The sequence below is a fragment of the Equus caballus genome, chromosome 18 (assembly GCF_041296265.1).
Source record: "Equus caballus isolate H_3958 breed thoroughbred chromosome 18, TB-T2T, whole genome shotgun sequence".
Taxonomy (NCBI): domain Eukaryota; kingdom Metazoa; phylum Chordata; class Mammalia; order Perissodactyla; family Equidae; genus Equus; species Equus caballus.
In genome coordinates this window covers 43,946,103-43,972,763 of record NC_091701.1, presented here as the reverse complement: position 1 = coordinate 43,972,763, position 26,661 = coordinate 43,946,103, and the positions used below count along the sequence as shown (strand labels likewise).

The 26,661-nt window shown below is 36.1% G+C and overlaps 1 protein-coding gene and 1 long non-coding RNA gene across 13 annotated transcripts in view; one reads left to right on the top strand and one right to left on the bottom strand.

The window, feature by feature from the left end:
- Nucleotides 1-5,946: 5,946 nt before the first annotated feature.
- On the bottom strand, nt 5,947-25,278 carry LOC138918774 (uncharacterized). Its single transcript, XR_011428517.1, has 3 exons — nt 25,151-25,278; nt 9,368-9,444; nt 5,947-8,506 (listed from the first exon to the last, which is right to left on the bottom strand). It is a non-coding gene; the product is annotated as an uncharacterized lncRNA (long non-coding RNA).
- Nucleotides 25,155-26,661, top strand: part of KCNH7 (potassium voltage-gated channel subfamily H member 7) — a 471,784-nt gene continuing 470,277 nt past the window's right edge. For 10 of the 12 annotated variants that reach the window (XR_011428516.1, XR_011428514.1, XR_011428513.1 and 7 more), the window contains exon 1: nt 25,158-25,457. Coding sequence is in view for 8 of the 12 variants with exons in the window: in XM_070241910.1 (XP_070098011.1) it covers nt 25,382-25,457 (76 nt within the window). In the remaining 4 variants the exon portion in view is untranslated. Of the gene's footprint in view, nt 25,458-26,661 lie in introns of all 12 variants that reach the window. The other 2 variants (XR_011428515.1, XM_070241908.1) reach the window with 1 other exon arrangement.

The window sequence follows — 26,661 nt, the reverse complement described above, 5'->3', positions numbered from 1 at the left end:
ACATTGTCAGTACCCAGAGCCCCTCCTGTCGCTTCTCAATCCTCACGCTTCCGTCCTGCAGAAGGCAGTCACCATCCTGAGTTCAACGGTAAATATTTCTTTACTTTCCTTTATAGATTTATTAATTCAACATGTATCCATAACACTAGAATTAGTTCTGTCTGACTTATAAAATTTATATATGTATTTATAATTTATATAAATGTGTATACATTTTATATAAATTAAATTATAAAATATGTGTTCTTTTGAATCCATCCTCTCTCAATCTATGTTGTGTTTGTGAGAGTCATTCACATGATTTCCTAGAGTTGTAGTTTACTTAATATTAATGCTACATATTATCCAATTGAGTTAATATGCCACAATTTATCCATTTTTCCTTTAATGCACATTTGATTGTATTCAGTTTGAGGATATGATAAATAAGACTCCTATGAATATTCTTGTACATGTCTTTTCGAGCATCCAATAGAAGTGAGTGTGACAGTTAAGGAGCCTGACATGCAGAGAGCTCTGGAGAAGATTAATAGATGGTCAGCTAAAAAGAATACAGCTCAATTTATACAAGGATGAATGTCCAGGAGTGAGAGCAGCTCTACCACCTACAAATAAGAAGTCACAACTCCTTACTCAGTTTCTGTACCTCAGCTAGTTCTTAGACCCCAAATCTATCAACTGGAGAAAAAGTGGGGTCCTCACGAGGTAGGAGCAGTAACACCATGGCAAGTATATACAGTGATGATTCCCTGAGCCCTTCTCAAATCAACATGTATAAATATACTCAGGTTACCATCCACTGTAAAAAGAGGCAAGCCCAAATAATTAGTACACATACCCAGGGACCTGAAGCATCCTCATGGCCTGCTGATTAGGTAGAGGTTTATGTCGGGGCAGGTAATAAATAGTGTCTTGACCCAGATCCAGCTTACAGTGAGTCAGCTAGGTCCACAGACGAACTAGTGATCATTCCTAAGTTCCTGAGTAAATAATTATAAGGCACATCACTTGGTGATTGACAGAACCATAATGCTGTTTCCTTGGCCTGTGGAGTAAGAGCTATTATAAGGGGGGAATTCAAAGTGTCAACTGCTGGGACTACCAACACTCTGCTCTGTGAAAATAATGAGCAGAAACAATATCCATCCTAGAGAGAATTACAGAGATTAGTGTCACCTTTAAAGATATAAAGGATATAAGGGTAATATTCCCATCATATACCCATTAAATTTTCCAATATGACCCCTCAACAAATCAAACAGAGCCAGGATAATACAATAGATTGCCTCAAACTTAACCAATTAATAGCCTATTTACAACTGTGAAGCTGTATGTAGTATCTTAGCTAGAATAGATTAATACAGTCTCAAGTATAGAGTCAACGATCTAGCAAATGTATTCTTTTTCAGGTTTATGGGGAAGGGGAACCAGAAATAGTTCATATTCACATGGGATGGATAAAGTATATATTTACTATCTTGCACAAGGGCTATGTTAATTTCCTCAATCTCTGCCATAATATAGTCCAAAGGGACCTGAACCACTTGCACATTCCACATGACTTTTGGTCCACCATATTAATAACATCAATTAATCGGATCAAATGAATAAAAAGAGACAAATACATTGGAGGCTAGGATACAGCACGTGAACTTCTGCCACTTTGGATATATGACCCAGTAGATCCTCTGATAGGAGAGGTACCTGTGATGAGAAAAGATGTTGTGTAGAGTTTATGGCAAGCTCCAGTAGAAGTATTACAACTCATACTCCTGGGGTTCTGGAGAAATCAGAAAGTATACATCAACTGAAAAACAGCCCTTGGTGTGGTACTGCTCTTGATAGAAATGGTTTGTCTGACTAGGAGCCATCAAGCGACTGTGCAGCCCATCTTGAGATGAGTTCTACCAGACCCATCAAGTCATAACATCAGGTGGAACCAGCAGCAATCCATCATAAGATGAAAGTGGTTAATTTTGAATCAGACAGAAGAGGGGCAGAGAGTACACATAACATGCATGGCCAGGTACTAGACCTCATGCCATATAACACTGTTGCACCAGAACCTCTCCCTTGGCTCACATCTACGGTCTCTAACAGGAGAGAGATGATGAGTGTGGTAGGAAGAATAATGGATTCCCAGAGATAGCCAGATCTTAATCCTCAGAAACTGTGAATATGTTAGGTTATGTGGTAATTGGCCACAGAGTGTCTCTTAAAAAATTCATGTCCACCCAGAACCTCAAAAATGTGACCTTATATGGAAATAAAATCTTTGCATTTGTAATTAAGACAAGAACCAAGATGAGATAATATTGGCTTAGGACGGGCCCTCAATTTAGTGAAAGCATCCTTGTAAGAGACAGAAAAATACACACAGTGGTACAGAGAAGAAAGTGATGTAAAGATGAAGGCAGAATTGAGTAATGCATCTACAAGCCAAAGAATATGAAGGACTGCCAGCAACCACCAGAAACTATAAGAAAAATATAGACTGATTTCTTCCTCAGAGCCTCCAGAAGGACTTTACCCTGAAACACCTTGATTTTGGACTTTTGGACTCCTAAACCATGAGAAAATAAATTTCTGTACTTTTAAGTCACCAGTTTGTGGTAATTAGTTATGGCAGTCCTAAAAATTAGTACACACAGCAAATGGGAATTAAGGCTGTAAATGGAATTAAGGTTGCCACTGAGCTAAATTTGAGATGGGAGATTATCCTGAATTATTGAGGTGGGCCCAGTGTCAACACAGGGATTCTCAAATGTGGAAGAGGTTGGCAGAAGAGAGACAACCAGAGAGATGGCAGGATGAGAAGGAATCTGCCTGACCATGATGGCTGTGAAGACAGAGGAATGGGAACATGAGCCAGGGAATGCAAGTGGCCTCTAGAAGCTGGAAAAGACAAAGAAATGGATTCTTTAAAGTTTTGAGAAGGAAATCAGCCCTGCCAACACTTTGATTTTAGCCCAGTGAGTCTCCTCATTGTCCTGTGAATAAGAATTGTATCCTTAAATCCCATCCTGTACCTTTGCTCTGGTTGGTCCTTTTGCCGGGGGCTTGGACAGTTTCCCCCATCCAAATTTTACCCATTTTTCAAACATAATTCAAGTCTTTCCTCCTCCAAAACAGCCTTTCTTGGTCACTTTATTCCTTATCAAACATTTCTTTCTCAATTTTTTCTAGTATTAATAGTCTATATCACATAATATAATACATTCAGATATTTTTATATTATATACTGTTGATTAATATATGCTAAGCTTGTCTTCCCACATAAGTTTCAAGCTATATCAGTCGGAATCCCAACCAGTAAGAGATGACTATGGCACACACAAGGTAGGATAATTTGAGTAAGGTTTATTTACAAAAGGACTATTTACAAAGATTTGGGTACTGGCAAGACATAAGAGATTATGGAGTAAACTGAGAATAGTACCAGTAAGTTTTTACCATCCTTAAGCAAGAAGGCATAAGAGGGAAGGAGTAGATACCAGAACCCAGAGGGAGAGACAGTAACATATAATCAATTGCTTTGAGAAGAGCAGTGACCATTGGCTAAGGGAGACAGATAGCCTTGCGAGGGACTTTGCAAGGGAATAAATACCTTGGTCTCACTCTGGTTGGTGTTGTCATTGAAAAACCTAATGAAAATCATAAGGCAAGAGAGTCCTGTTAATATGGTCTATGTGGTTCAGCCTCCTGGGGCAAAGAACAGGGTGGAAAATATTGGAGAATGGATTAGTAGAGGCGAACAGAATAAGAGCTTTAGCATCATTCAAAGCATTCAGAGGTCCTGGCAGGACTATAGGAATGCTACCTAAATATACACTTTATAAATAGTTGTTATATATATTTAGTTGAATATAAGAAAAAGAATCTATATGATTGTATTAATTAAATAAACGTTTATTAAATACTTACCATGTGATAGTCACTCTTCTTCAAGTCCTGAGGATATAGTAAACACAACAAAAAAAAATAAAACTTCTGTTTCATGGAGATTGCACATCTTATGCCAAGGGTATATGACAGAGCTGTAAGATGCTTTGCTATATGCTAAAGATTCACTCAAATCGATTTCAAATCTCATAACCAAAACTATCATCTAAATAGTTTATTGATTTACCAAAGGTCACTTATGAGACAATAGGTAATAGATGAATTTAAAAGTTATATGTAGAAATTTTTTTAAAATTTAGTACTGAAAAATTCTAGTAAATTGTTTGATTAAAAATGTCATGAATTGTTTGCATAAGTATTGTGTTTGCTTAATACTAGGTGAACATGTACAGATTTGATCTGTAGATTAGAGCCCTCAACATTAGAACTCAAATGATGTGGGTGCACGTTGATACAAATAAATTCCACAGACGCAGAGTCCTCCAGCTTTCAGCTAAATTCCAGACAAACTCCAGCTTAGTGCAGCCCTATGAATTACCTCTTTGATGAAGATCTTTTTTCTGTAAAAATTAGGTATTAAATCCCTCAATTTTAATGCTTACATAGTCTTTTTAGGTTGGTCCATGATAGACCAATGGCTCCATTGGGAGGTGTAAAGTTTTTCAAATGTTAAACATGAGAATTGCATTAATTTAGTCACCACTTCAAGGCATTAATTTTTGGTGCTCTTATGAATATCTGTTAGCTCCTTTGTCAGGACTGATTAACTCCCCATTTCCCTGTAATTTTCCCAAAACCCTCTTTATCAAGATATTGAAGGTCAGTAGATATTTATTAATCAAAATGTTCAACATTCAGAATAAAAAGACACTTAGAGGACTTAGAATAAATCTTGACGGACAGGATCTTAGGCACAGGTATTCATTATAAATTATTTTCAGATAGCCAGCCTAATTATTATTATTGTACACCAACTACATAAAAAGCACTAGGTTAGGTACTGTGGGAAGAAAAAGATACATAGAGTATAGAAAATGTTTTTAAGAAGTTTCTAACCCAGTTCTAGAGGAAATGTGGGGTGAAAGAGAACTGTAACTCTAAGCAAAATGCAATTCTGAGGTCCTCATATACTGGAATTTAAGAAGATACTAACTGTACATAAACAAGAAATGCTTCAGGGGAAATAAACATTTGAGCTGATTCCTGCAGAATGAGGTATTGTTTTTGTTTGTGTTTGTCTAAGATGTGAGAAGGTAACATTTCAGAAAGAGAAAATGGCACAACAGAAAAGTAAGTATTAGAAAGTATGGAGGCCTTTAGTCATCCAAGTTTTTTTCTTGGACAAATAAATCTGTTTGGTTTTGTCCATTAGGAAGATACTATAAGGAAAATTTCCAAGACCACTTTCTTCCCATTGTGTCTGGAGACATTTGTAATACTTGCAGCCAGAATAATTACGTTCAGTTGCTTCTTCTTAAAAGTAGATCACAGGTTACAAGATCAATAGTTTTAAACAATCAAATGTAACAGATAAAGAATCTGATGAAATATGAAATGTTAACTATTCAATCAATTTTAAAACCTTTTCTTCTTTCTACTCATCAAAAATTCTATCAGTCCTTTAAGGACTTATTTCTCCATCTTCAGATGAGAATTTCCCTCTCCTTATTTCATGTTTATATAATCATTTGTATGTGTTTCTGTGAAAAATAACAAGATGATATATTAATTTTAGAATTTAGACTCAATTAATATTGGTTTATCTTGAAATATTAAATTATCTAAAAACAATAAAAATTATGTAACAGGTCACATTTGTCTTTTCCCCTGGAATGCCCCAGTGCATAAAGCTAACTTTGATGCTCAATCCATAGGAACTTCATTAAGCTAAGTGATCAGTGTATTTGCTTCTCCTTTCATTTAGATGTCTATTTTGTAAACTGTAAAGATGTTAAGATACGTACACACACGTAGTGTGTATTTTAAAACCAGTCCTCTAATTTTAACGTAGCCTTTTTGAAACACTTGAGAAAATATAAATAATAAATTGCTTAAAATTTTATTTATATTTTGAAATATACTGCTGCCCATCGATTGTCCTGAGTACAAGAATGTCTCCCATGAATAATTGTTGCACATTTATGAACTATTCTTTCTCAAGTACTGTAGCTAAGAGTTGGTTGAGAGTTATGACTCTACTAAATAAAATATAAAAACAAAGAGGTGGAGTCAGAAAAACTATTTGTTAGAACACATAACTTTGTAAAAGTTATACCTTAAATTCACTAAAATTATAGTGACAGGCTGCCCATTTAGTCTCTCCCAACAGCTCACTGTAGGAACTTGCAGATAGGTTTCATAGCTTTAATTGAATTTTTACTCACCACAAAAGTAACGGTTCTTAGAGCTACACAGCTTAACAACCAAAGAGGTTTATGTACAATTATAGATAGTCAAAACATTTGCGCCAGCAGATATATTACATACTCCATTTCCCAAGTTACAGTTGTGTTTTCTGATTAGCAAATCATGGACTATACGCAATCTTGTTCAGTTCATAGCATGATTGACAAAGCAGCAAAAATATTGGTCATATCATTTGAGTCACCATGTGGTTGACCCTTGGCTAATTAACTTTTGACTTTGGGTTTTGGTGAGAATGGTAGGAAATCATTACACTACTCCAGAATAACAGATGGAATGAAAGGAGGTGAAACTGTTTGGAAATCATAATCTAGGTCAGAGGTAGTTCTGTGTGTGTGTGCTTGTGTGTCTGTTAACATGATTTGAGCCTGGAGGTAACAGGATTTGCGGAACATTCGAAATTTCAGATCTCAAACCCAACTTGTTAAAGAATCTTTCTAGTCACCTTTCATTCGAAGGTGGCTATGATGCCACATAGCTCTGCTCAAGGAGTCATAAGGGATAGTGTGGTAGGCGGTATTTCTGAGACTATGAAGGCTTTTTAAAATTTAAATAAGAAGGGAGGGTAGATTCAGCTGGTACATCCTTTTCTACCTTTTTTTTTCTTCTTTTTTTGCCTGAAATCATCTTGCCTGGAATACTGGTTAGAGGCTATTTTGCAACCATGAAGAAATAAACATGAGAAAAATAGTAAAGCATAAGATGGGATAACTCCATGCCTCTAATGGTATATGCTTGAGCTGTCTTGCCTAGGAGTTCCCTAACAAGGACTTTTTATGGCATAAGGCTAATAGACTTCTATCTGAGTCAAGCACATTAGTATAGAGTTTTTTGTTGCTTGTAGCCAGGTGCTATTTTAACAGATACACTTTCAATCACATTGTGCATAGAATTCCCTCCCCCATCACTTAGTAATCTTGTTGCAATGCCAAAACCGATGAGATGATGCGAACTTTCCCAGGAGAATGCCAATGTTACATTACTTAATACTGACACCAATGTTAGAAAGTCTTTGTAAAGGTGAAGGATTCTAGAACAATCCTAAATGATTATTATGGAAACTTATTCTACATAGAATATGCTACACATGAACAAAATAATGCCCAAGGTGGTTTCTTTCATGAACTATTTAAACAATCATTTAGAGCAAAGAACTCCCATCTGCATAATGTCTTTTTTCTCCTACTTTTATTTTTAGCATTCTTCATATTGTAGTGTCTGCCAGGATAAGGTAGAAGAAACCCTATTTTGGCCCATAATGGTATATGACAAAATATCATGAAACAAGAGTAAAAAGAATTGAAAGAGGAATTTCTTGACCTGAATTCATTCTTTAGATTATGGTTGACAGCATAATGAGAAATGACAGTGAAAAATGACCTGCCAGGGAGAATGATCCAGTATTATTTGCTGCTATGTGGCATTATGCTATGAAATAATAATTCAGATAAAAAATGGTAAGAAATTAAATCTTTAAAAATACAGTAGGAAGAATGTATGTAGTAGATGAGAATTATTTTCAATGCTTAATTCTATCCAGGGCTAACAATGTTAATGACTAATTCAATGGAATCACAGTTTTGTTATTTAGATTAACTCCCTGTATGAAATATATTAACAGTATTCAGCAAAAGAATTTAATGCAGAAGGCTTGAAATAAAATATTAGTGTGATATAGTTTCGTAATTATATTTTGTCCAAGCAGAGACAGATTACTCAGTCAGGAAAAATTAGAGAAGGAGAAATGGAAATTTGTCTTTGAAAAGATTAAATACGTCCACACTGGATAAAGGCATCTCAAAGAATTTCAAGATCCAAAGTACTGTAAAACATGACTAAAATGTGCTTGAATGTGCAGTATGGTTTAGAGATGCAGTGTTGGTTAAAAAGAAACATTCAAATTAGCTATCAAATTTAGAAATTTAACAGATTTGGAAGAAGGAGTCTGTTTTAGCAGTTAGTAAGGGCAAGAGACTCGCATATTAGTTACAAGGCTGGAAAATGAACTGAGCTGAACTCATTTTGAGACCTAAAGCAAATCTCCTCTCTATCTCCATTTCCTTAGCTGTAAAACTAAGCTGAGAGAGACACGACAGTTCTTGTTCTCTTTCTTGTCTCACTCCACGGGCAGGAGGTTCTCTTCCAAGTTGGTGCACAGAAGGCTGAAGAGGAGAGGGCACTGAAAACAAACATTAACGCACATTCAGTTGTATGTATAAGCCCTGGATTTTACCGTCGTAGTAACAACCACTTGCAACTATGGTTATCTTTGATTTGCAGTCAAGCACAACCCTTTCATTGCAAACATGTATATATCTTCACTTAACAGTTTCAAGGTAGAATTGATTTTATATTGCCAATAAGTGTTTTGCTTTACTTATGCACATGCTATTCTTCTTTATAATGTCATTAAAATAGATGTCAGTTCGTAGTAAATTGTTTGCAGACAGCTTTATAGTACCAAGTGTAAGATATAATTGTATATCAACTTGAATGAAACATATCTATGTTTATTTAGAAATACAATCTTACCGATACTTGGAAATAAGATAGCTCTTTCAAGTCATGTGGGGTGGGATGGTGTAAATTTTTGGTGCTGCTCTCTTAAGTGGTTTTGGATCGTGTAGCAGTAAGGATGACCAACTTCCAGAAAGGTTATGATGGGCACGTGGTTAACTTTATTTCTTCCTTCCACTTTCTTTCCACCCCTCTTTCTTTCCTTTCACCCTTTCTTCACTTTCCCTTTCTCCTTCTCTCTCTCTCCTTGTAGTCTTCCCCACCTCTCTTCCTCCATCCCTTTCCTTTTCCTTCTCTTTCTTCCTTTCTGCCACTTTTTCATCTTCTCTCCTTCCTATCTCCATTTCCTCCTATCTTTCCTCTTTCTTTCTTATCTGTCCTGACTCCATTCCAACAATCCATCCTGCTTGCTTCCCTTCCTTCCTTTCATGCATTCTGCCCCCCTTCCATCCATCCATTCATAAACTTATCCTGGATGCTTTCCTTTCTGCTCTCTTATAACAAACATTTATTGAATACTTACTATGTGCCAGATGGCATGCCCGATATTAGGAATCCTGAGATAAATAGCACATGATCTCCAAGGAACTGAATGTGTGTCTACAAGGAGGAAGGATAAATTTAAAACTTATTAGTAAAGTCATATAGATGACTATGAAGAAAGAGGTATGGATTGAAAAAATGAGGCTTGTGCACAGTGTTCCATTTCTACCCTCTATCCCTACTTTCAGAAACCACTTACATATATCTAACACAGCCAATAAGTGCCCCCCAACTATGATACTCTCTGTTGGATGTTATCACAACTATTAAGAATTACTTTCTCTGCAGATCTCAGTTCTTTCTTTCAATAGCCCATCATATTGTGATAAGAAAGTTCCTTCTGAAGAGATATTGGATTACTGAAGCACCAGAGGCCATCTACTAGGGTTTCTCAAACCCCACACATCCCCAAGAAAGGCCTGTCTTCAGGACTTTCCTTTCATTGGACTCTGGGGAATTGACCTATGAGGCCTTGGAATATCCTGCCTGATAAGAGTGCTTTTGTTTGCCTGAGGCCTCAGGCTATGCTGTATCAGTTTGACATCTGGCTCTGGTGGGGCTGGAGCTGAGTAGGTGAGTGAGGTCAGTCACACGAACACTGCATGCCTTTGTGACTGATCTTCAATAAAAACCTTGGACATCAAGCCCTGAGTGAACTCACTTTGTTGGCAACACTTCACATGTGGTCACATGTTGTTTCTGGGAAAACTAAGCTTGTCTCCATATGGCTCCACTGGGAGAGACATCTGGAAGTTTGCACCTGGTTCTCTTGGACTTCCTCCCTGTGCCTTTTCCCTTTTCTGAATTTAATCTGTATCCTTTTACTGTAATAAACTATAAGTGTAACAACTTTATGAATCCTATGAGTCCTTCTGGTGAATCATGGAGCCTGAGTGTTCTCTTGGGGACCCCTAACATGCCAAGAGATACCTGGCCCCTTTACTGCACTCTCTACAGATCATACATTGTGCTGTAATTATGTAACGTGATACCACGGGGAGCAACCGGATGAAGGTGTATGGGATCATCATATTTTGTTTCTACAACAGCGTGTGAATCTGCATGTACAATGATCTCAAAATAAAACTATTTTAAACAACTGTTTGAACCATACCCTTAAAAGAGGTACATGTTATTTTACATCAATTTTGCATCAAAAAAGTTGATTGTAAAATTTCTGGGGGCCAGCCTGGTGGCGTAATGATTAACTTCACACGCTCTGCTTCTATGGCCCGGGGTTCACAGGTTCAGATCCCGGGTGCGGACCTACACACCACTTATCAAGCCATGCTGAGACAGCATCCCACATACAAAATAGAGGAAGATTGGCATAGATGTTAGCTCAGCAACAGTCTTCCTCAAGCAAAAACAGAGGAAGATTGGCAACAGATGTTAGCTCGGGGCCAATCTTCCTTACAAAAAATAAATTTATAAAATAAAATAAAATTTCTGGATTCTGACACAAATCTTCTAAGAACTAGGAAAACATGCCACTACTGTCAGTAAGAGACTAAGATTGAAAAAAGGTCTAAAAATTGCGTTATTATAAGATCCTGGTCCCTGCCCTTCATATAGTAGCCAGAAACATCTATGCATTCCCTTGATGTTGGTTTTTATTATGAAATCAACTTTTTATGCTTTTTCACTTCAGTTTAACATTTTTCCGAAAGGCCCTTCAATCCCTCTCACAAATAGCGTTTTGTAGGGCAGCCCCATCGTTTTGCCAACAGTACTCAAATATGGCGTAAGGCCAGTGAGCCACAGACTGGAGTTCCTCCCTCAAAATAAAGACAAATGTAATACCCTTATTCAGTGAACTCGAAATATATTGACTGAGTGCTTATTTAAGGCTAATGTTGTACCAGGAATTGCAGAAGTTATCAATTTATTATAAAACAAGATCCATGCCTTCATGGACATTATTGTAGCTCTGCTCCTTGCTAGCTATGTGATCCTTGATGAAGTTTCTTAACCTCTTTGAACTTTAGTTTTCTCAACCGTAAAATACAAAAATAAGAGTACTTAACTCATAAGTTACAAAAATTAAATGAGTTTCAAAGTATTACATAATGATGCAAAGAAAGTGCCTTGATGGGTGGCAAAGAGTAAATACATCCTGGGCTTCAGAAGAGGAGAGTAAAACAATGATTAGAGTAGTCAGGGAATTAAAAAATGGTGGAACTTGAGCAAGGTGTGGAGAAGTTAGGTGGAGGTAGAAGAAGTATAAAACACTAATAACAAGGAGAATGCTTGGCATTGGACTAGAAATCACAGTGAATCTACAGGGCTGTGGTGGGAGATGAGGGTGGATAGATGAAAGGTACAACTATGGAAGAGCTTTACATAATAAATAGAACTTATTTCTATTCGAGAAGTAATCAGAGACCATGAAAACTTTCTAATATGTGCACAATAAAAAGTTGATGTTTCAAAGAATATGGATGTGATATAGATCAGTAGGATGGTTAGAGTTAGGATAGTCTGAAAACAGGGGAACTTTTTAGGAGAATACTTTGATGATCCAGAAATGAAGTGAAAAAAGTCTAAAATTTTAAATTTGGGATCCAAGGAATAAAATGCAGGAAATTAAACTAAATAAACCACTTTATAATAACTTCCAGATGGCAATAATAAGATCTGTGCTTTTTTTAATGAAGAGAATATCTGTTGATTTAATGGTTAATTAATAGTCTATAACTATGATACATGTTATCTCCTCTCAATGATAATTTACTGTTTTCTTCTCAGCAGATGAATGAATGACTCATTATTAATGCCAATATATCAAATATACACTGTGAATTTTTTACTAAATTTGTTACATAATCATCCTCAGACTACTCATTCATTCAGTAAATAATTGGGTCTATATATACTGTATTAGTTATGGTAAAAATATAATCTTTTATTTAGTAGGTAATATTTTATGAGTTGTAAAGCTTGAATGGCTCTTATTTTCATTTTTACTTCCACAAGTGGATAAATATAACCACCACAATCCTGACATAAAACACTTCAATCACCCCCAAACTTCCCTCTGGCCCTTCTACATTCAGTCCTCTTCATTCACTGCCCTTTGATGACCACTCATCTATTTCTGTTAGTGTAGTTTTGCCTTTTCTAAGAGGAATTTTATTTAAATGGAATTACAGAGTTTGTATTCTTTCGTGACTGGCTTCTTTCATTTAGCATAATGCGTTAGAAATGCATGCACATTGTTGAGGCTATCAGTATAGATGATTTCATTTTATTCCACAGTATTCAATTATGTGAACAAATCACAATTCTTTTATCCATTCACTAGTTGTTGGACGTTTGGGGCTATTATGAATAAAGCTGCTATGAACATTTACATAAAGACTTCGTTTGGACTTATGTTGGGTCATATAATAAAATATATGCTGAATTTTTTATGAAATTCTTTATAAGACACTTTATAACTTTTGTAAGAAACTTATCTCAATAGTGGCTGTACCATGTTTTAATGCTACCAGCAGCATATGAGAATTTCAGCTGTTCTACAACCTCCTCAACACTTGGCATCATTAAATATACATATATATATATAGGGTTTTTTTTTTTTTTTTGTGAGTGTGTGATGAAGATTGGCCCTGAGCTAACATTTGTGCCAATCTCCCATTTTATGTGGGATGCCACCACAGCACAGCCTGATGAGTGGTCTTTGGTCTGTGCCCAGGATCTAAACCTGCGAACCCCAGGCTGCCAAAGCGGAGCATGTGAACTTAATCACTATGCCTCTGGGCAGGCCCCTATTTTTTTTAATTTTACCCGTTCTATTGTGGGTGAACCGGTAGTGCTTTTTGGTTTTGATTTGTTTTGCTAATGATTAATTATATGACCATATTTTCAAGTGCTTATTGCCATCCTTATAGCTTCTAATTTAGCATGGTGTTTGCTCAAATATATTGCCCATTTTTATTGATTTTTGTCCTCTTACTATTGACTTTTAAGAAGGCTTAATGTATTCTGGATACAGGTACTTTATTGGATATATGTCTTACAATTTTCCACAATGTTTGGCTTGCCTTTGCATTTCTTAACTGAACAAATGTTTTTAATTTTATTGAATTCCAATTTATCATTTTTTTCTTTTATAATGTGGGGTGTTTCTTTTGCATTCTGTTTAAGACATCTTTCTTTAAGCCAAAATCACTAGGATTTTTTACTATGTTTTGTTCCAGAAATTTTATAGGTTTAGTTTTTATATTTAGGTCTATGATCTATTTTGAGTTAATTTATGTATGTGGTATAACATACTGGTTGAAGTGTTTTTGCTTTCCATATGGCTTCCAATTGTTCTAGCATCAGTTATTGAAAAGACTATCTTTCTCCATTGAATTATCTAGGCCCATTTGTTGAAAGTCAATTAGTTGTATATGTTTGGGTCTATTTCTGAGCTCTCCTTTCAGTTCCATTGTTTATGTGCCTATTTTTACACACTACCACACTGTCTTTATTAACATAGCATTATAGAGTATTGAAATCAGATGTTGGAAGTGTTCCCATTTAGTTCTTCACTTTTAGAATTGTTTCCGCTATTTTCGATGTGAGGAGTTTCATATAAATTTTAGAATTGGCTTGTCAATTTCTATAAAACTCTGATGGGATTTTTATTGTGATTGTATTCAATCTATAGATCAACAGAGGGGAAATGGCATTTAAACAATATTATGTCTTTTGATCTAGGAACATTGTATATCTTTCCATTTATTTATGTTTTCTTTAAGATATGAAGAGTAATTTTTGGTGTATCTTTTACTTATAATTTTTAAATGTATCCCGATATGGATTCTGTAATCTTTAGGCTATTTTACATTGTGTTATATTTTAATATAATTTCCAAATATTCATTGCTAGCATATAAAGACGCAACTGATTTTTTTAAATTTCTGCTTGTATATTGTGAGGTTGATAAGCCCAATTACTAATTAGTTCTAAGGCTTATTGGTGAATTACTTAGGATTTTCTGCCAAAACAATCATTTAGTCCATGAATAAAGATAGTTTTACTTCTTCCTTTTCAATCTGTGTACTTTTTATTTATTTTTCTTGCCTTTTTGCAGTGGCCATAATCTTCAACAGAATGTTGAATAAATTGTGAGAGAAATTCTTTCCCTGTTCTTGATCTTAGGGGGAAAATAATTTAGTTTGTCACCATTAAGTATATTTGAAAGAGGCTTTTATAGATGCCCTTTGTCACGTTGAGGAAATTCCCTGATATTCTTAACTTAATCGGGGAGGTTTTTTTTAATGATAAATTGATGTTTGATATTGTCAATTTCTTTCTAAATCTACTAAGATCATTTTTTTTCTTTTTATGCCGATATGGTAAATTACATTGATTGATTTTTAAATATCAAATCAACTTTAAATTCTTGAGAGAAACAACTCAGTTTTCTAAAATTCGAGTCGGGAGAGGTTCATGACTATGTTCATGAGGGATAATGCTCTGAGATTTCTTGTCATTTTCTTATCTGGCTGTAGGATCTGGTGGCTCTTCTCATGGTTTGAGAATTTTCCCTCTTCTTTCTGTAAAATTTTCTTTAGAATTGGTGTTATTCTTCCCATAGATGTTTGATAGAATACAGCAATGAAGCCATCTGAAACTGGAATTTTCTTTTTAAGAAAGTTTTAACTACAAATTTGATTTTTCTTTAATAATTATTGAGCTATTTAAGTTATCTCTTTTTCAGCGGGTTTTCTTAATATATATCATTCAAAATTGTGTGTATTTCATTTAAATTGCCAAATTTGTAGGCAAAAAGTTGTTCATAATTTTAAAAATTATTTTTTAAATGTCTATGTGATTGGAAGCATTGATTCCCCTTTTATTTCTAATATTGGTAATTTGTGTTTTCTTTCTTTTTTTCCTGGCTAAGAGTGTATCAATTTTATTGATCTTTTTAATGAGTTGGTTATTGTTCTCATTGATTTTCTCTATAGTTTTCTGTTTTCTATTTTATTAATTCTGCTCTTATCTTTATTATTTTCCTCCTTATGCCCAATTTTTCTTCTTCTTCTTTTTTTTTTTTTTTGAGGAAGCTTAGCCTTGAGCTAACATCTGCTGCCAATCTTTCTGCTGAGGAAGACTGGCCCTGACCTAACATCCGTGCCCATCTTCCTCCACTTTATATGTGGGACACGTACCACAGCATGGCTTGCCAAGCGATGCCATGTCAACACCCAGGATTCGACAGCGAACCCCGGGCTGCTCAAGTGGAAAGTGTGCACTTAACCACTGCACAGCCAGACCGGCCCCCCAATTTTTATATATATATTTTTTAGTTTCTTAAGGAGGAAGCTTACATTATTGATTTGGTAACTTTCTTTTTTCTAAAAAAAAATGAGCATTTAATTCTATAAATTTCCCTTTCAGCATGCCTTATTTGCATCTCACAAATTTTGATATGTCAGTTCTTGTTTTTCAATCAGTTCAAATTATCTTCTAATTTTACTTGTGATTTCTTCTGGACTGTAGCAGTCAGGGTTCTAACAGAAAAACAGGTAGATAGATAGATAGATAGATAGATAGATAGATAGCCAGATATAGATAGATTATAGAAAAAATATATATGTATGATTTATTGCAAGGAAAAGTAACTGGCTTATATGATTGTGATGACTGGCTAAGCAATTCCTACATCTGTAGGGCAGGCCATCAGGAAGAGCAAGCTGGAACTCTTGGGCATGATATAAAGCTGCAGTCCACAGGCAGAACTTCTTCTTTAGGGAACCTCAGTTCTGCTTTTAGAGTCCTTTAACTGATTGAATCAGGTCCACTCTTGTTATATAGAATAATCTTCCTTACTTAAAGCAAACTGATTATAGGCTTTAATAACATCTGTAAAATACTTCTACAATGACACCTTAACTAGTGTTTTATTGTATAACTGGGAACTACATATATAACCTAGCCAGCTTGACACATCAACTGACCATCATATTGACCCAGTTATGTAGAAGTATATTTTTAAATTTCTAAATACTGGGTGCTTTTTTATATATTTTAATTTTTGCATTCTAATTTAATTCCATTTAGAACTTATAATTATTTTAAATGTAAATTATATTGTATTAAATTAATATAAAATTAAACATAAAATTAAATTTAAAATTAAATTATATGATTTAAATATTTTTACATTTCTAGAGCTTATCTTGGCGATTGTTTATCTTCGTGATTCTTCCATGAATACTTGAAACAAATGTGATTTCTGTTACTCTCTTGTGTGGTGTTCAGTAAATGTCAAATAGCTTAAATTAATTGATAAGTTTATTCGTCTTCTATATCCTTACTGAAGTTTTGTCTATCTTTTATTGAAAGAAGAGTGTTAAAATTTCTAACTAAAATGATAGACTAGCCTATTTCCCCTTTTTCTTTTATAAATTTTTTTGCTTGTTTAAGATTTTTTTTCTTTTGAGGAAGATTAGCCCTGAGCTAACATCTGCTGCCCATCTTCCTCTTTTTGCTGAGGACGACTGGCCCTGAGCTAACATCCATGCCTGTCTTCCTCTACTTTATACGTGGGACGCCTGCCACTGCATGGCTTGCCAAGCTGTGCCGTGTTGGCACCCGAGATCTGAACCGGGGAACTCTGGGCCACCAGAGCGGAATGTGCGAACTTAACCGCTGTGCCACAGGGCCGGCCCCTCAAATTTTGTAATAATAGTTTTCATGAGATATAATTCACATACTGTAAGATTCATGCTTTTAAATTGTACAATTCAGTATGTTTTATTAGTTTATTCACAGTTTAACTTTCACCACAATCTAATTTAGAACATTTTCATCACTCCGAAAATAAACCTTTTACCCATTAGAGATTACTCCCCACTCCTCCTTGCACTAGCCCCTGGCAACTGCTCATCTATTTCATGACTTTAGGGATTTGTGTGTTCTGGGCAAGTCACATAAATGGAATCACATAATATGCGGCTTTATGTGCCTAGCTTCTTGCATTTACCATAATGCTTTCAGTATTCATTGATGTTGAGCATATATCAATATTTCTTTCTTTTTATGGCCTAATACTATCCATTATATAAATATATCACTTCTATTAGTTATTAATTATATATGTTAAAACTTCCTATAGGTGTATATACACCTAAGACTGTTAGATTCTCTTGATGAATTAATGTCTCTGTTGTTATGAAATGTCCCTCACTATCCCTGGTAATAATTCTTTTTCTGAAATTCACTTTGTGAGAGATTAATATAACTTCAGCTTTTTAAAATAGTTTGCCTGCTCTATCTTTTTTCATTCTTTAACTTTAAACCTTTTTGCATCTTTGTATTTAAAGTGGATTTTTTGTGGAGAGCAGTAGTCTTGATTTCAGATTGACAAACTTTGCTTTTCAAATGGAATGTTTAATTTAGTTAAATTTCATATAATTATTGGCATAATTGTGTTACATCTATTGCATAGCTATTTTTTTAGTCCCATCTGTTCTTGCTTCTTTTTCTCTTCTCCTTTTGCATTTGTTTGAAATATTTTTTATGATTCTATTTTATCTCTACTCTTGGCCAACTAGCTATACATCTTTACTGTTTTTTATAGTGGTTGCCCCAGGGTTTACAATATACATCTTTAGCTTATTATACTTTAAGTTCAAATAATATACTGTCTCACAAGTATCATAATGAATTTGCAAAAGTATCCTTTTCATTCCCCTTCTTGTCCTTTGTTTTGTTGTTGTAATATTCTTTACTTCCATATTGTTATAAACCTCACAATTGATACTTATTGGTTTTACTTTAAACACTCAATTATCTTTTTAAAAAGTTTTAAAAAATAGTAGAGAAATTCTTTTATTTTGCCCACAGATTTACCATTTCTTATGATCTTCATTACTTTGTGTCAATGCAATTTTCTTTCTGACATGATTTTTCTCCTTCTGGAAAATATTCTTTTAACACTAATCTTCCTACAGGTCTGCTAGTAATGAATTCTCTTGGCTCTGCTAGTCTAAAAAAGTCTCTACTTTTCCTTAATTTATTAACGATAGTTTTTACTAGATAATGAATTCTAGGTTGAGAGCTTTTTTGTTTTGTTTTATTTTGTTGTTTTTTAAATACTTGATGGGTATTGCTGCATTATATATTTACTAGCATAGATTCTGATGAAAATTCTCCTTTGTATGGAGTGTGTCTTTTTTTCTTATTGTTTTTAATATTTTTAAAATCTCTATCACAATTTATCATCAATTTGATTACAATGTGTGTCTTGGGGTGGTTTTCTTTATTTTTCTTCTGTTTGGGCTTTGTTAAACTTTGTGTATCTCTAGGTTTCAATTATTTTTATCACATTTAGAAAATATGTAGTCATTACTTTGAAATCATTTTCTTGTCCTGACTCTCCTCCCTGCCTGACTCTAATTATATGCATGTTAGATCACTTAATATTGTCCCACAGGTAATTTTGCTGCTATTTTTCAATCAGTCTTTTTCTCCCTGTGTTTCATTTTGGAGAGTTTCTCTTGCTATATTCTAAATTTCACTGTTTTTTTTTTAAATATATATAATGATGAATTGCTCTTAATTTCATTCAATGTATTTTCTTCATCTTAGGCATTATATTTACATATCCACAGTTTGATTTGGATATTTTTTACAATTTCCATTTCTTTCTTCATTAGGTTCATGTTTTCCTCTACTTCTTTGGGCATAGGTAGTATAATTCTAACAACTGTATAATGTCCTTGTCTGCTAATTCAATCATCCATGTCTTTTCTGGTTGTTTATGTTGATTGATTTTTTGCCCACTTTTTTGCACACCTGATAATATTTGGTTGGAGGCTAGATATTGTTATTTTGAGTCTTGCATGCTGGATTTTGTTGTATTCCTTCAAGTATAGCTGGCGTTTGTTCTGGGACATAATTATCATATCAGTATAATCCTTTTGAGATTTGCTTCTGAGCTTAGTAGACCAGTCTCTGCTTAAGGTCTGATTTCACCCCTCTTTTAATGCAATAACTTTCTAAAGAGCATAGTCAGTGTTCAATGCGTTAGCAGGTTTCTCACCTTAGACAGTGGCATAGTAACCATTCTCCTTCCTGTGTAAGCTTTGGTAATTGTTCTGCCAAATCCTTTCCTTAGTTTTTGTCCTCTGGTCTTGGGTAATCTCTTCACATACTTTTGCAAAGCAGTGAAGGACAAAGACTTGAGCTGATCCATATGAAGATATCTGGACCTTTCTTTCAATGCAACTCCCTTCTCTCCATTAATCTGCTCCGTAAATTCAAGCCTTCTTGATTTCCCTAAACTCTAAACTTTGTCTTCTCAAGGCATTCTATTTAGGTCTGTTTGATTCTTTACCCCATGCACTGTGGCCTGGAAATTCTCTTTAGCTGGTGAGCTGGGGCAATCACAGGGCTCACCTTATTTTTACTCTTCATTCAGGAAACAATCTCCTCCACTTCTTTTTGTCCAGTGTCTGAAAACTGTTGTTTTCCATATTTTGTCCAATTATATAGTTGTTAAAAATGAGAAGGTAAATCCCGATCCCATTATTCCACCATGAACAGATGTGGAAGCCCAAATAATAGCTTCCAAATTATTTGAGAAAAATCTGGTTCCTAGTGTACACATTTCCTTAAATATTATAGAATTCCTATAGTAGAATAAATCTGTCCAAAGATATAGAGACACTTCTTAAAATAACTAAAGTGAATTTGTTTCAGAAAAAAGGCAATGCAATTTAGCATAATTCTAGGACAAAAATCTGTATTTCCACAAAGTGTAAAGACCAATCAAGTTAGACTTAATGAATACAACAAAAAATTAATCTGGATAATGATAAGAGTACATTGGCCAACTAAGAAACAATTTTAAGGTCTACCAATATAAAAGAAACTTCATACACTACCTTGGTCCGCAAAAAGCTATAATGTGTAACAACTGGCTCATTTTGGGACCTATGTTGTAAATTACTTATAAACTGAGTAAAGAACTCATCCTCTAAAACCACCTTACCAACGCACCCAATCAAATCTTCATTTAGAATATCTATTTAATTTTTTTATTTTAACAAACTTACGTTTTATAAATTATAAGAACCCAATCAGGTCACTAGCAATTTCTTATGTCAACTATTGATGAATGTACTAACAATGTACTAACTACACATATGAACACATTCTTTTCTGCAGGAATAGGTGGCACCTTTTAGAGAAGTGTTTACCAACAACTGTAACTTCATGTTACAGTAAGATTCATGTATAATCAATGAGATTAGCCAAATATTAACCATTTGGATAAAAACTATAATGTGGAGTATGTTATTGCAAAAGTATCTTAGGTGAAGTGAATAATAATTATCTGGATTAAAACTAACATATAAAGAATGTTATTAGGAAAGGATCTAAATTTTATGAAGAAATATTCAACTGTCTAACTAGAAAAGGTTATGTTAATATATTAGGAATAGTCACTGGTATTAGTCCAAGTCATTCAGACTAATGAGTATGAGTATGATTCACCTACTCCATTCTTACTTCTAATGCTCCAAACACACACACACCACAAGCAACCACCATTAACAACCTTAATCTAAGTTAGCTAAATCCTATATGTTAATATTATTAATTTACTAATTTTAAAAACATGGAGTGCTTAGATTGTAGGACAGCTGTCATTTATATGTTGACTACCTGTCAGAGTGTGTGCTAAGCACTTTGTATCCATTTTCCTAGTTATTCTTTACATAAAACTGAAAGATGAGGATTGTTGCACTGATTTTAGAAAGGAAGCTATGAACAAGAGAGCTTAACTATTTTCATTAGTTTCTGCTATAAATGGCAATTTCAGGTTAGAACTCAGTTTTTTTCTGCCCTTTTCACAACTACATGCTGCACAGAAATATTGCAGTTTTAGCAGATGACCTCAAAATTTCTGCCTCTTATAATATTCTAGAGCTATATATGATAATACAAGCCTAAAGTTTGCCTAACTTGGAACTGTAAAGTCAGATATTTCTTAGGTTAAAAGTGACCCAGTTACTAGAATAATACCCAGGATTCCCATAGAAGGCCACATTAAAATAGCCTTTATAGTGCTGCATTATGGTCATCAGATCATTAAACTAATTTTGTCAAATGGAGAAAACATCACATTTATTTCATTGATTTATATTCTACATTATTTAAAAATGTGAAACAAATTACCTGGCTTATTTGAGCTTAAAATGTTTTCATTCTCTTTCAAAATAAGAATGCCACTTAAATAGCCCATAATAGTTGCTACTATTTCCTTACAGATTCAAGCATTAATGTATGATACTTAAATTATTTCTAATGTAGGCTTCTTAAGCAGGGCTCTATTAATTCTGTGGGCTTTCATGCAGAATTTTGTGTGTACTAAATTTACGGACTACTTACTATGGTGCAAGCATTGTTGAAAGGTTTTTAACATTCTGTAAATACTAAACTACTTAATTTTACAGTAACTGAGACAATTAAGTAATTTTAAGAATATATCTGAATCTATTCTGTGTCTTTGCCCATAAGCAGGTTGTGACTATATACTTGATCAGATTTCAACAGTTGAACTTATGTGCTTTGTTTAATATTTGAACTTCCAAAAAAATCCCCAAATATTAAAACCTTATGAAACCTGGCTTCAACCCCCCCAAAAATCTAAAGTTCACTTTTGTAGACAGCAGGGATGAAAGGAGGGGTAATTTTCCAGCCAGCAAGCTGCCATGATTACTATCCTCTGGTTTGATTCTATTATTGGCTGAATATAGATTCATGTACTTGTCTCCACTGTACCAATGTATAATGCATGAACAGGATTACTGGGATAATTTAGAAACAGGATGCCTTTAATCTTGTGCTCAGATCAATCAATTACGATACATAGGTTATAGAATGTCCTATGATCTTACACTGAATCCTTAATAGAACTAATCTTAGAGCTAAATGAGGTTGGGAAAAATGCGAAGCCCACAGAGATTGCTCATATGAACACAGACAATAGAACTTTAACCGCCATGTGTTTAGTTACCCAGAGCAAACAAACAGAGACTACTCTGAAGGTTGTAGAGAAAGAAAGAACACTTCAGGGAGCAAAAAGCTAGTTTTCCTCTTGAAGAATCCACTCTTCCACCCTTAAAGTAGAATTCAAGTGTTTCCAGACTCAATAGTCTGTGAAAGTTAGTATCAGACTCATAACTAGAGACATTATGCACTGTTATTTTCTGCATGTCAGTACATCTCATCATATGGCAGATAAACTTTGGGTTTCAAACTGCATTTGGAAATGCCTAGTTCCCTTTAAAACAATATTCATTCACTGAATATACATGTGATTTGAAAAAAATATATTTGCCATACGACCTTGTCCTAACTTACTATTGTGTTATTATGCCTTTATAGCGTACATGAAACCTTAATTACAAGCCACATAATATGTAGTTTGTTCAGTTTTCTCTGGAGTCCTTGATGCATTTTGGGAGGAATACATTTGAGCTTCCAGTTAGCTAAGAAGCTAAATAGAAAAGGGAGATGTTTTAGAAATGGGATGCAAATAGCACTCTCTGTTTCTCTGGGTATACGGTGAAGACAAGAAGAGTGTGTGAATATATCAGGGCCACTTGCCCGAGTTTGCAATTCTATTGTCTGTGGCTGGATGTAGGCAGGGAGCAGTTGCTAACGGCAGAATCAGAGTCAGCACCACGGATAGCTCCATACGTTTACCACCTGGGAAAGGAACTCTGTCGTTTCACAAGCCCAGCTGCAGCTAGCGAACACCACAAAAGGATCCACTTATATTGAAAAGGGGGAGAAAATAAAGCCGTGCTCTGGAGGATCGTGCCTTTTTAGATTCCGAGGGAGGGAATCGTACAGATTCAGAAAAGCTCAAGCTCCCATAAGAGCCTAAGGGTTGTCATGGATTGTTTCTTTTTAAGTAAAGCTAATTAACCAGAAAATTCAACATTCTCAGGCAATGTCTAGCGTTTCTGGTTCATTTTCATTACTCTGATATGAAAAAGTAAGAACTGCTTAGGTTCTTGTTTTTGTTTGGATTTTTTTTCCTGGCTTATGCTTTCTGGAATGTAAAGTAAAAGTCATTACACTTATTTCCTCGTTATTTACTGCAGTCCACAGGATTCACCTTTCTAACCCTCCCTCTCGGCCTCATCTCACTTCCGTCCTCATTTTTTTACTTCAGAACTGAAGTTGTAACTGAGAAAATATGAACCCGACTGACTCAAGACACAGACAAAGCAGGTTAATGGGCTGCACGAACTCCCAAAACTCTATCATGCAACTACATGTTTTGATAGGAGACTCTGCACCCTTTGCCAGCTGGAAACAAGCGGTTTGTCGGTCTTCTTATTCTTAGGCTGTAGTGGTGGCAAACTCCGCTTACAGAAACGGGCCTGGAGAAGGGCTGACTATTGGGTTAAAGGAGGAGATATCATAAATGAAGGGAAAAGAATAAAAAAAAAAAACTAGAAAAACAACTTAGAAAACACCCTCTCCTGGCATGGCTTGTCACATTTGATCTCCTAAGGCTCCACAGGGACTATTTGAACAGAAGTGTATGTGTATTACGAGACTCCCGCATTGGTAGGTTCTGAGAAGCAAGAACCAAGAGGACTCTATTCTGCCCCTTAAACCCTTCTCCATCCTAAACGAGACGATTCCTTAGAAATGGTGAGTGAAGAGAGCAGAACGGAACGTCTAGTGCGTTTAGGGGATGAGTGGCATGGGAAGTCATACCAAAGCTGGTAACTCTTAGCCCCACCCACCTTTTGTTCCTTCCACTTCGCGCCTAGCGTCACCCGTTTCAAACTATTTTCTTGTTTTGTACCAGTTGCTGGCACAGTCTTTGGCGTTCTCGTCTTTCTCCCAGCCTCCAGCACCTAGAGACCCAATCCCCCCCAACCTTGCAACTCCTCAGAGGTTCAAGCAGTGAAACTGGGCATGCTCAGGGGCGGCGCCAGCAGCCTTCAGTCTTTGGGAGGCGCGGCTCAGCTCCCGGCAGGGACGGGAGCGCTAATTCAGCCCCGGCTTCAGCGCCCGCCTCCGCCGAGCCCAGAGATCCGAGCTGCAACCTGAAGCTAAACCTGCACCCTTAAGTGGCTCATCCTCAATCTTCAACCTCTTGAACGCCACCAGTGTTTAGAAATAGTCCTCACTGAGGCACTGTTTTCCCACCTGTCTTTTTTTTTTTTTTTTTTTTGGCAGCTAAGGGCATTTTAGCCACTGCAGCGTGAGGAGCTCAGGGATGGAGCCCTGTGGCTAGTGGCTGTGGAGATCACCTTCCCAGAGTAGCTGTTTGTCACTGAGTTTTGGAGATTTCTTGGCTGGCTTCCGCTAAAGCACGCTTGAGTAATCCGAGCTGTGGCGGCGCCCAAGCTCTCGGGATAAAGGGAGCGTGTGTGTGTGTGTGTGTGTGTGTGTAGGGGGAGAGGGCGGGGATAGATACGTCAACCCCCCCCCCCCCCCCCCCCCGCCCCAAGCCATCCTCCTTTTCTTTCTCCCCTTCCTGCAAAAAAACACACAAGTCTTCCATCCCCCCCTCAGCCATCCTCATAGCTCTGAGCAACCGGCAGGTTAAGCCCATTTGCACTGGGAAATTGGCACTGTTTGGTAGAAGAGAAACAGATCGATTGCCCTAGTGACTCCCCGCCCCCCTCCCCACCCCACCCCCACTGCTCCCTCCCTCTTTTCCTCCCCCGCCACCTCCCCTCACCCCGCCTCCTTCCCTTTCCCCACCCCCAAACCCTCTCACCCGCGGCAGTCCGGTGCGAGGCCCCCTCCGGAAGGTGAGGGGAATGGATTGGACTCCGGTAGGGAAAGCGGGTGTCTAGAAGTGGTGCTAATGGGAAGAGATTTCTGGTTTCAAAAGAGGATGCTCTGCCACAAAGAGCGGCTCGCGCGCTGGCCTGGGCTATAGCCGAGGAGAGATCCCGGGAGAACTCCGGAGCTCGCGGGGAGCGCTCCTCGGAAGACCGGGGTCAACATGCCTGTTCGCAGGGGGCATGTGGCACCACAAAACACATTTTTGGGGACCATCATACGGAAATTTGAAGGGCAAAGTAAGTTCATTTGTTCTCTTCTCTTCTCGCTCGTTTTCTGCTTGATAGTGTACTCGGCGTCCGCCGCTTACAAGCTGAGGAGACGGGAACTCTGGGCTCAGTCAAGTTAAGAGGCTGTGAGACCCAGCCAGGAGGTTCGAACGGGAGCAGGAGTGTTCTGCCTCTGATATTAATTTTGATTTACATTTTAGATTATGGTCTCCATGATACGAGGCAATTTGATCCTCCTCTCCCATTGCTCCATTATCTGTCTTGCTACTTAATGTCCTGCTCTTCTACTATCTTAAAGGGAACGTACTAGGATAACATGAGTTTACATTTTGAGGCTGTTTTATTGTGGACTTTTTGAAAGTCAAGACCAGGGCAGAGTGTACTATTGGAACAAGAGAATGTAAATGGTAGCAGCGATGTAAATGGCTATGCAAACTCTCCTTTACCTTGGTTAAATTGCAAGGCTGTGGTGTGATGGGGATGCTTGCTTGCTGTTAGTTTCCAGAAGCTAAACTTTGCATGGAATCAATGCAAATATATCCCAAGCACGATAATTTGGAAAAACCAATATCTGATCCATGCTGGTTCCCAATGCAAACAGCTCATTATTCAAAAGAACATTTCTGTCCCTACATTGTCCCCTTAAATTTCAGCCTAGAAATTTAAAAATTGAAGTGTAATGAGTAAACCCCACAAAGACTGAATGCAGAGAAATGTAACATTCTCATGAGGAATAACTATGAGAAATGAATTATTGTTATATATATATACATTAATGTTAAATCCTATACTGAGTTTATATTCGACATTTCCTTAAAACTACCTTAACACACATTTATGTTGTACATTTTGCAGTTATTTTGCACTACGTTTAGTGACTTGAGGATATAGTACCTTGTGTACAAAATAAACTTGTACATCCTGCTTCACATTCTACCTAGAAATAGTAAATATAATCTGTGATCAAAATTAACAAGCCCTTTGTGTTAAAATCCTTACTACTACACAAAAGTGCAAGATTCCCCAGAGTAAAAGTGAAAAGGTGTTAACATGATATTTACTGAGTATGTGTATGTGTGTGTAAGTATTTCTTCTGGAAAATATATGTTATAGAAAGGTGAACCTTTCGTTATTGAACTGCTAATTAATGTGAAATAGTTTCATTGCTAATAGTTTCTTCTTTCTTTTTTTAATTTGAGGTTTGTAGTATGTC